Source organism: Nymphaea colorata, chromosome 11, assembly GCF_008831285.2.
Source record: "Nymphaea colorata isolate Beijing-Zhang1983 chromosome 11, ASM883128v2, whole genome shotgun sequence".
Classification (NCBI taxonomy): domain Eukaryota; kingdom Viridiplantae; phylum Streptophyta; class Magnoliopsida; order Nymphaeales; family Nymphaeaceae; genus Nymphaea; species Nymphaea colorata.
Genome location: NC_045148.1, coordinates 4,218,908 through 4,229,830, shown reverse-complemented (window position 1 = coordinate 4,229,830; position 10,923 = coordinate 4,218,908). Strand labels below are relative to the sequence as shown.

Below are 10,923 nucleotides of genomic sequence, written 5' to 3'. Positions count from 1 at the left end.
AAATAAATCATGACGAAATTAATTTAATCAACACGTTACCTTTCTTTTCCCATATCGAAACTTTACTTAGTGGTCTGCTAGCTGTAAGAATATACTTCAATATCCATTCATAAATTTTTTGCATACATATTGTCTCCAATTGCATAGAAGCTACTTGCGAGCATCGGCAATCCGAAGGCCAAAGAGGTGGTCAGCCCAACTTTCTTCATAGGTCCTCTCATGCTCTTGACGTATAGCCGAAGCTACGGTTACCAACCAGAGGGCTGCAACGTGACGTACGTGCTAAGAAAATAAGTTTGGGCTTGACTTAGCCCTAAAGAAAACGAATATGTTTTCTGAAAATTAAAATTATTAAAGACCAAGTCAACTGGAGCCGTCGCCACTGGATCATGTGTGTAGAAGAAAATAAAATGATTATTGCTTTCTGAAAATTAAAATTATTAAAGACCAAGCCGTCGCCACTGGATCTAAGAGGGGGAAAGGAAAAAGAAAGAAGCAGCGGTAGCATATGCAATAATGCAACCGGACCACTATTTTAGATGGCGCGATGATTTTGGCCGTTGATCGTAATTAAAATGAACGGTCGGAAAGAAATCGACCTATCAGATGGCGCATTAGTGTTTATTGACGCGCAAAAGCTTCTCACGTCCACAAGTTTCTTTAGCGGCTATTCGTCGTTGAAACTTAGGTGGTTTTTTGAGAAATTGCTACCTTTTGCAATTTAAAAGAACAGCATCGATTAAATCAAGCTAAAAATGCGCAACACTGAGACCGACTAACTATGTTACTGTATTATACTTTTACCAATTAAATGAATTCGTTTTGAAGTGTAAAAGTAGAAGTTTTTTTTTTTACTTAAAAAAATCAATAAGGCTGATTCTTTAATTTCCTCTGTACAACATATATTAAAATAAAATTGCGTTTTATTTGATTTCAGATGTATGAATTTCAATGACCTTATAATTCTCAAGCCCTTTCTACAAATAAAGTAAATGAAGGAAAAAAAAAATGCTGAGGAGATCAGGTTGTCCCGCGGCAGCGACGACGAGGAAAGGTCGTTAAGCTGTGGGGCCCACCAACGGCTCAAATTCTCTTTTCTACGCGCCCTCCCTCTCTTATGACAAGGAGGGACGACCGACTGCCGTGTCCATCAAGTTGGACGATGAAGTTGCTTGGCACATCTTAGCTTGACTTCTCTTCTATTTCTTTTATCCCCTTACGATGCTAGAAGGTCAAGCTTTTCGCTCCCGAATGCTTTGAAATTCTTCAAAGCTGAATGATCACTCTTTATGTTAATTGCCAAATGAAGCACGAGATAAACTGGCTTGACTCGTATATTTTTCAGCACGAGCTCGACTCGTTTAACTTGGTTTTGCGACATGCAGTTGTAGTTCGATAAAAAGAGGAGGTGGGAGGAAGAAGAAGAAACGAAAAAGAAGTAGAATGAGAGAGTGAGAGAGAGAAAAAAAGAAATGAAAAATAAAAAGAGAGAGAAAATAAGAAGACATAGCAGGAGAAATAAAAACAAACAAGGTGAGTTGAGTTTAAATGAGTCGAACTCATGTAACTAGAATTCAACTAATTTATAACTCGAGCTCAAACTTGACTCGTTTATACCCGAGCTTATAGGAGCGAGTTTAAGTTGAGAAGAGTAATATACAAATCAAGTCGAGTGGAGCCAACCAAACTCAAACTCGGCTTAACTCATATGAGTACAGCCCCATCTGCCATATAGAGAAGAGCAATATGCGAATCAAGTCTGGCAGTGGCTTTGTTAACGTATGGTACTCATAACCACTATAAGTTCGCCATATTCTGTTCACAAAGAAAAACAAAAAAACACACACAAGAAAAGAAAGTTTGCTTTAATCCACCTTCATAATGTGCCTCGTTGTATGATTGTTTACAACTAATAGAGTTGAAAAGTAGTAACAAGGGAATGATAAATTGGCGCTCTGTCAGTGGATCCTTCAAAACAATCCGATTTTTGCATGAGCATGGTTATGTCTTCAAAAATTTCTTTCTTCCTTAGCATTGAGGGCACACATTATTGTAAGTCCAAGCCTCCTCCCCTCTTTCTGGTGTATAAGTTTTTTCATGTCGTAGCTGGTTGTTTGTTATGGCCCTTCATACAAACACCATTTTTGTTAGTATGGTTAAAGTTCTATGATAGAATTCATGGTTCATTAATCTAAGGATAGTAAGTAAATCTAAAATCTACACTTGAGATCCTTATTTTATTTCTTTGCATTGAAAAAAAAGTCAGATTTAAAATAGGAGGAGGAAGGTTCTAATCTTAAATCTATAGGTCTTAAATCATGAGGATTTCAAATCCAAGTCTTGAAAAATTTTGGACTTCTCAAATACATAGTAAAGTAACTGAAGAGCACCATATACAATTAAGCAAATGATGTTGACACACCAATATATAAATGATGAAATAATATGATGGCTACTAATATGTAAATAAATACACTGTGTGGGCAACTGCCCATAAAGCCTACATATATGTGCCCGTCTTTTCCTGTGCAATTAAGTAAAGACTGCACCTATCTCTGTCATATGGAAATAATTTAACGATTCCGTCCATGTGACAGAGAATTTAAAGTTGGTCCTCAAGTCTATTAAGACTACTATATCCAGAGTAGCTAAAAAAATTATTTCATGAAAGAAATTGTATATGCATTCTCTTTTCAGGTCCTTAGACTCGACAAAAAAATAGGTTTTAGAAATCTATGTATAATCTTAAGTTTGACTGGATGAAAGTAAACCTCAACTGGCTTTCCTTCGTTTTCTTATTCAATGGCTTCTCATATTTCAAAAATTTCATTTCCATCATCTTTCTGCTTGCCTTTACTGGAACTAGAAAGCAAGCCTAAGCATTGAATAGATCAAACAATATAGGTAACAAAGCGATGGACATGGAAATTGTAATGTATCCAAGTATAACAGCAAGATCATGCGAATAAATTTTTACCTTCTCAAGTAAACTTAAGTCTGGAGCCAAAAGCGATCCAACCTTGGTTACAAAGTCAATTTTATAAGAATATTAAATTAGGGATGTCAACACATGGATTTGAATAAGATATACCTTTAACTGTATTTGTCCTTTCTGGATATTCACATATTTAAATTTGATTTTCAATTCAAATACAAACAAAAATAAGTCATATATGAATCTGAATCCAAAATCCAATTTCATGATCAGAATGTTTGATTTTTACATTGACATCCGAATCCAAGTCCAAACTTTGAACGGAATCTCATCAATTTTCAAAATGTAAGATTATTAGATATAGGATATTTATTTAAAACTCAATCCAATCTGAATCCAAATCCAATTGGATATATATATATATATATATATATATATATATATATATATATAAATGCAAATCCGAATCCGATCAAATGTCATTTCTTAAATCAAAATTCTATAATCTGATGTTAATCTTTTGTTTTTGCATCTGATTTTTTCGAAACAATTTGATTACATACTGGTTCAAATCATATATATTAACATCCCTATAATCAATCGAAGTTGAGCTCTTTTTAATATAAAGTAATATAAAGTCCTTGACATCTTCAGATTCCACTTATCCAAAATTATTACGGTGGTGTTTAGAATTTGGAGAAAATGCGGGCTTCGCGGCAAATATCAAATGAAAACCTGTCCAAGGGAAATCTCTCTCTTTCTCACCAAACTTCGATTCTTTCATTATTCCATACTCCTGTTCCCTGGACTTCAATATATATATATTTATGAGAGATATTTTAAACTCCCCTACCCTTCCAACACGTCGTTACCTCTCTCTCTCTCTCTCTCTCTCTCTCTCTCTATATATGTCGACGTCAAGCACACGCAGCTCCTCTCTCTCTCCGAATTCCAATTTCTTCAGATTAAACAAAACTCAACTTGAGATTCAACTAACCAGACGACCGACGCTTCAACTATAAACAATTTTCAAATTCCATTTTCTATTAAATAGCCCGATCAACTCAAGAATTGTCCGAAAAACCAAGCCTTCTGCTCTCTTTCTCCCCCCCTCAAGGCGAAGTCATCGCCACCATCTGACCACCTCAAAGGATTGCAGCCTCCAGAATTCAACCCTTTCTTCTCATTCTTCTTCTTCCTCAATGCGACCACCATCCGCAAAATTCTTCTTCCTTTCTTCTGCTGGGACACAGAAAATCTATAGAGAAGCCAAATAGCAACACCACGATCATCACCAAAACAATTCTTCGTTCTTCTGCAGAAAAATTCAGAAGAAGATGACTCCGAAGCAAGTGGCACTACCACCACCATCGCCAATGAATGCCCACCTCCTCCTTTGCCTTGTCCTGCTCTCTACCACCGTCGTCTCGGTGACATCTCGCTTCGTGGTGGAGAAGAGCAGCATCACGGTGGTGTCTCCGGACGACCTCAAGTCCAAGCACGACAGCTCCATCGGCAATTTCGGCGTTCCCGACTACGGCGGCAGCATGATGGGCGTCCTGTTCTATCCTTCCACCTCCTCCCCTTCCTCCATGGCGTGCAACGCCTTTGACTCCCCCTTCAAGCACGAGACCTCGGGCCGCCCTCTGATTGTCCTGATCGACCGAGGAGGATGCTTCTTCGCCCTGAAGGTCTGGAACGCGCAGCAGGCCGGCGCCAAAGCCGTGCTCGTTGCCGACGACCGGGACGAGCCCCTGATCACTATGGAATCCCCAGAAGAAGAGACGCAGTCGCAGGCCTATATGAGGAATATCACCATCCCATCCGCCTTGATCGAGCGGTCCTTCGGCGACAGCCTCAAGAAAGCGCTGACCAAGGGGCAGGAGGTGGTGATCAAGATCGATTGGGGAGAGTCCATGCCGCATCCGGATAACCGCGTTGAGTACGAACTTTGGACGAACAGCAACGATGAATGCGGAGTTCGGTGTGATGAGCAGATGGAGTTCGTGAAGAACTTCAGGGGCCACGCCCAGCTGCTGGAGAAGGGAGGTTACACACAATTCACCCCCCATTATATTACCTGGTATTGCCCAGAAGCGTTCATCTTGACCAAGCAATGCAAATCCCAGTGCATTAATCATGGGAGATACTGTGCGCCCGATCCGGAGAAGGATTTCGAACGTGGGTATGATGGGAAAGATGTCCTGATGGAGAACTTGAGGCAATTATGTGTTCACAGAGTGGCTAATGAGAGTAAGAGGCCGTGGTTGTGGTGGGATTATGTGACGGATTTCCATATTAGGTGCCGCATGAGTGAGAAGAAGTACAATCAGGACTGTGCAGAGGAAGTCATCAAGTCTTTGTGTGGGTGGATCTTTTATACTATTTTTGTGTTAACTCTGTCTTATTTGCACTGTATCTGTGATTTTTTTTCATGTTGGTGTGTCTCAAAGGCACAACAAAATTGATGCTGGTGGTTTTGAGAAGGAGAAAAATTGATATTGGTTCCTCTCTGATTTGATCAGATTTGTCAATCGAAAAGGTTCGGGAGTGTATGGGTGATCCGGAGGCGGATGCTGAGAATCCTGTTCTGAAGTTGGAACAGGAGCTGCAGGTTCTTGAATTCGGCTCCTGTTTCTCATCTTATGCGACTTGGTCATCATTTAGGAGCTAGACAATAAACTTTTTTAATTGGTTTAGCACTGAACCTTTTAGTGCTGAAGTCCGCACATATGTCATCATCTCGTGCTGGTTTGCAGGTTGGGCGAGGATCACGAGGCGATGTTACTATTTTGCCCACATTGGTCATCAACGATGTGCAGTATCGAGGTATTCATACTAGATCTGCAACTTGATAATTTTTCATGTATCATTAAAGGTGGCATTATTTGCTTACTGAATCCGTCATACAGTAATGAGCAATTCTTGGGGTTAACGAGGAAGTGCATTAAGAATACGGTTCTATTAAGGGAGGCTTGTTGGTTTAGTATTTACAGTATGATCTTGACCATATCAGTTTTATTTTAAGTTCTCCCGTTACTATTTCCGTGAAGGGAACCTGGAGAGAACTGCTGTTCTAAGAGCTATCTGTGCTGGTTTTGAGGAGACAACTGAACCTGCAATTTGCTTAAATGGAGGTTGGTCAACTGATGCATGCATGCCTTTGTTTTCTTTACAAATATTAGTATCTTAGTTGATTGCTTATTCCATTTGCTGTCTTCCTTGTCCATTCAGACATCGAGACAAATGAATGCGTGGAAAATAATGGTGGCTGTTGGCAGGACACAAAAACTAATATTACTGCTTGCAAGGTAGTTTTCATCAGATCTGCTCACTTTTCAACCTTACTGTACTTATTCTTGACAATGTTTCAATGTGTTATGCACAACTATTTTTATGGATGCTAACCCTTGCTTGCTTCTCTCTCTCTCTCTATCTTTTTTTTCCTTGAATCCTTTTGATTCAAGTAGGACACGTTCAGGGGAAGAGTGTGCAAATGTCCATCAGTGAATGGTGTTCAGTACGAGGGAGATGGTTATAAGCATTGTGAAGGTCAGCAACTTGGTTCCACTTCTGATCAATGTGTTGATTTTTGTTATTATTGAGATCGTATATTGCCAACAAGGGGTGACACTAGGTGGGTCCGTGAGTGCTGGAGGCAGAATTTTATCTTTTTGGAGGGGTGAGGGCTGATGGTACTTTGAGCACAGTTCATTTCTCAAAATCTTTTTGGCGAGAATTTTCAGAAATTTCAGATTGTGATTTTGAGCTTTTTGAAAATCCACATCCCCTGATCAAGGGTTTGAGCACCGTGGGTGCCCTTATTGCCTGTCTGTTTAAGAGATGCATTGCTGAGTTCAGTTAGATTCAACAGTATTAACATTGGTTCATGATATGTTCTAGCATTTTGTGTAAAACCAACTCTCATCATTGGTGTGGGGAAGATGTTGTCCATAGGATATAGAGATTAAAAATAGAGATTTGTAAGCCAGAGGTTCATGAGCAAGAATCCTTAAACGGTTTGCAGTGTATAAATCCTTTCATGCTCATTAGCAGAGCAAGTTGTTTGAGGATGACTCAATTGTTGCTGTTGTCAAAGTTGTGGGATCTGATTGAGGATCTAAGCTGTGTATTTTTGAGTGAGAACGGAACCTTCAACAGTTAGAAATATGAAGTTGCACTGACCTGGACCTGTTCACACAATCATCAAACAAAAATGCCTAAATCGGTACATATCTCTTGTCACAGACTAATACATAACCAATTGTTTTTATGGCTGACGAATGTGTTTAAGAAGGAAGATTAGATATGATAGTGAATTTTCAAGTTCCCCTAATCGCATTCCAACTAAACTCCTTGGCAGTTAGTGGAGCCACCAACACCATATTGTTATCCTTTGTTGTGTCTGTTTTCCAATCCATCGTGATTATGCTCCTAATATGCTAATTGTGGTTTAATTATTCCTGTTGAAATAATTCAAAGTGTAAAAATGCTTAGTTATTGCCTGCTTGACCAGTAACATGCATCTGTTTGTCTGTTGTAACCTTTCATCTCCACATTTAACTGATCTGACACATGTAGAGATGCTATAGAAATGGCATTCTAACTTTTTGGGACCATGCACGGTCAAATGCTTTCTTATTTATTTATGAGCTTCCTCTTTGTCAATTTTCCAATCGCTGCACTCTCAGTAGCCACCTGTATCATAGTAAACGTCCAATTTCGTTCATAAGCAGAGTGGAAGTTATTATAAAAGTTTGTATCCAGGGGTGCATGTAAGATCACATTGACTTGAGAAGTAATGCTATAAACTCATTTTCCTTACTTTTTCTATGTCCTGATATGTCTACCAAGTGTCGACTAATAGGTTAACATCAACCGTCTACTAATTTCAAAATTTTTCATTATAATACTTCTCTTTAAGTGGTTTTTTTCAAGTTATGTACAACATACAATCAGCTTCTTTCACTAGCTTAAATTTATGAAGTATCACGTTTTTGTAACAACACTTGACAGTGTTAAAAAAATTAATAATATATGATATATAATGATACATAATTAGATATGAGTCATATATTGGTGAGCTAAAACTTATATTTTGACTGATCATTAGCTTCAACTCAAACCATTTATCTCTTGCTATAATATTTTTGAATGTGTCTCATTTAGAAGTTGGCTTGCAATGTGACTTGCATTACTAGAATTCTCTTCCATAGTGGATATGCAATAGAAGGTACTCCTACAATATCTGAATCAATATGAAAGTTTTCTCTAGAAGATGTAGATGGCGAATGGGTCAAGATTCTGTAGTAAGCCTAGTTCCTGCTAAACAAATCACATAAATTGTTTTACAAAAGAATGGAAAACGATGAAAAATATGGGTTCTCCTCTGTTCTCTTCATGAGTCATATAAGTCATATAATGCATAAAACATGTGAACCCCCCTTTTAATAACTTTTATCATGATCACTGCATGCATGGTCAGACACACAGTCGAACACACACAGACATATGGTAATCCAAGTTAGCTTAATAATTGCTTCAGTTTTGGAATATTCTGTTTTTTTTTATGTGCATGATTTCGCTGCTCTGAGAAATTCTAACTTTGGTTGCACTTTTGAATTGTAAAATAGTTACAATTTTGAAAATTTCCATTTTTTTGTGTTTTCTTCTTATTCTGCTCTCTCTCTTTTCTAGCTGTTGGCCCTACAAGGTGTGCTGTAAATCATGGGGGCTGCTGGTCAGAGACTAGAAATGGACAGACATTTTCAGCATGCTCAGTTCTGTCAGCTCAACTCACATACTTAAGAGGACTTCTTAGCTTTTCATTATGTGCTTTCATGAATTTTCTGTGTACCTAGTAGTAATTCATCTTCTGTTACCACATATTCTGCGCTACCTTCCAACAGGAATCTGACCTGAAGGGCTGCCAATGTCCAAAAGGCTTCCGTGGTGATGGACATACATGTGAAGGTGAAATTTCACGGGCCAATTTCATTGTAGTTCCTGTGCTGCCCTCTTTTTGTTAAATGCTTACTGGTATTGCACAATTGAAATTGTTGTACTATATGCCAGATATGGATGAGTGCAAGGAACGCATGGCATGTCAATGTGATGGTTGTAGCTGCAAAAACACATGGGGAAGTTATGAATGCGGTTGTGGTGGGAACCGCCTGTACATAAAGGAGCAGGACACATGTATTGGTAGGGATCTTTAGAGAATTATATCCTTCTTTTCTTCCAATATAACCTTTGTTTTAATAAGAAAATCGGATCTCAACTGCCTGACTTTTGTGTTGTGGTAGGCTTCTGCCTCTAAAACAGATACTGACTGGTAGATTGTGGCTTAATTTTTTAAGAAATAAACCTTTCAGTAGGTTCTGCGAAATTTTAGGTTATCTAATTGAAAGCTTGAACTGCCTTCAGTTGATAGGGCTTCACTCTTCTTGAATTTTTATGGCACATAACTGTCACTTGCGTATTAGCTGGACTTCTTTTTAACACATTTGACAGTTACTTTTTGGTGGTATTTAACAGTAACGGTCATGAGGACAATAATGATCATTGATGTCTTTTCTTTTTTCAGCCAAAAGCTCCTCGCAATTTGGGTGGTACATAACTCTATTTGTGTTGGCTGGTTTTGCTGGTATTGGTATTGTTGGTTACATATTCTACAAGTACCGGCTTCGGGTACGTGTCCTTTGTGAAACATTTCATTAGGATTGATAAAATGACCTTACATCTTCTACCATGGGATTAATTGTTTGATTCATTTTGCAGTCGTATATGGACTCTGAGATCATGGCCATCATGTCCCAGTACATGCCAATAGACAACCAGAACAATGAAGTTCAACCTCTACAACGAAGCTCTGTATGAACGAGTATGTACTTTCATTTTGAAGAAGAATGGCATTTTCCCAACTATAGTGGTAGCTCCATCCAGTCCTTTATTTTATTAATTTTTTTTTACTGTTCTTAGTACCACATGAACCAGCCGTCAGAATTATTTTATCTCATGTTGAATAGAAGCTGCCGTGAGTAGAGATGGAACGGGGAATTTAAAAGTGAACGAAGCCATTAATCTGGTGTCTCCTCTGAGCTGAACCTTATCTGGACGTTATTGTGCTGTAAACACCAGCTACCTACAAGGATACAGAACATGGATTCAACTTACCGCACAATAGGACACTGTAACAGTAAAATGGGAGAGAGGGAGAGAGTTTGGAAGGTGCACCGTTGTAACATTTATTCGCACCTAGGCTTTGAAAAATGTCAACAAAATCTTTTACAGACTACTATGTTCCATTACATATACATTTATACTGTTGACCAAAGAAATGTTTGGCCACATGCACGTAGAATAAAATGAGAATGTGACTGTTTCTTCTGGATGGGGTTATGTTTCTGAACTTTTGTTTTTTGGTGGCTCATGCATTAGCCTGATGTCTTGGCTAGCCTTCTTATACGGGCTGAAATTTTACTATTTTCCCCAGTTCTGCTTCTTCGAGTTCAGTTTGTGTACCATGAGTAGGATCATCCTTGGTATTCCACATTCACAGTTGTGATTGTATCTATTTATCAGAAAGATTCTGATCAATATGTTTTCTGTGGACCCATATTAGATTTGAGTCGGATTTTAGATCAATCCTTTTTCATTCGCTGCCTGCATTACGTAGCTGCTACTAGTATTAGATACCATTAAATAAACCAACAGTTGGCTTTTTCTCAAACTCTTTTCGGAACATTTGGTGCCACCAGATGTACGCTACTCACGACCCTGTGGGACGGGTGGGACCTGATAAAAAGTGAACTTTCATTCATGACCTTTTGTTTCTGTTTGACAAGTAGAACAATACTTAAGTTTTTCATGAACATGACCGAAAGATTGGGATAGATTTGTGAAACATTTACAAACTGTTCCATTTGCCAAATGTCTTAATGTCTTCAAGAAGCATCTCTGGGCTGGCCGCTGAATTCGTTCAGCTT

At 38.5% G+C, this 10,923-nt stretch overlaps 1 protein-coding gene across 5 annotated transcripts; it reads left to right on the top strand.

The window, feature by feature from the left end:
• The first annotated feature begins 3,887 nt into the window (after positions 1-3,887).
• Positions 3,888-10,328, top strand: LOC116264373 (vacuolar-sorting receptor 7). Of its 5 annotated transcripts, none has more exons than XR_007574715.1 (12): positions 3,888-5,299; positions 5,461-5,549; positions 5,695-5,764; positions 5,989-6,072; positions 6,170-6,246; positions 6,406-6,487; positions 8,633-8,715; positions 8,845-8,908; positions 9,011-9,139; positions 9,522-9,625; positions 9,716-9,866; positions 9,967-10,328. XR_007574715.1 is itself a non-coding variant. In XM_031644532.2 (12 exons), the coding sequence occupies exons 1-11, from the start codon at positions 4,273-4,275 to the stop codon at positions 9,812-9,814; spliced, it is 1,908 nt and encodes a 635-aa protein (XP_031500392.1). In that variant the 5' UTR covers positions 3,888-4,272; the 3' UTR covers positions 9,815-9,818; positions 9,967-10,328. The 5 variants fall into 5 exon arrangements, 3 of the variants coding, with proteins under 3 accessions (XP_031500392.1, XP_031500391.1, XP_031500390.1); XR_004174825.2 differs by having other exon boundaries at positions 9,964-10,328; XM_031644532.2 differs by having other exon boundaries at positions 9,716-9,818.
• Positions 10,329-10,923: the final 595 nt, after the last annotated feature.

Coding starts and splice junctions, on each gene's coding strand:
- LOC116264373 (XM_031644532.2), top strand. CDS start 4,273: ATGACTCCGAAGCAAGTGGCACTACCACCACCATCGCCAATGAATGCC. Junction 5,550..5,694: donor AGTTGGAACAGGAGCTGCAG/GTTCTTGAATTC, acceptor GCTGGTTTGCAG/GTTGGGCGAGGATCACGAGG. Junction 8,909..9,010: donor TGATGGACATACATGTGAAG/GTGAAATTTCAC, acceptor ACTATATGCCAG/ATATGGATGAGTGCAAGGAA.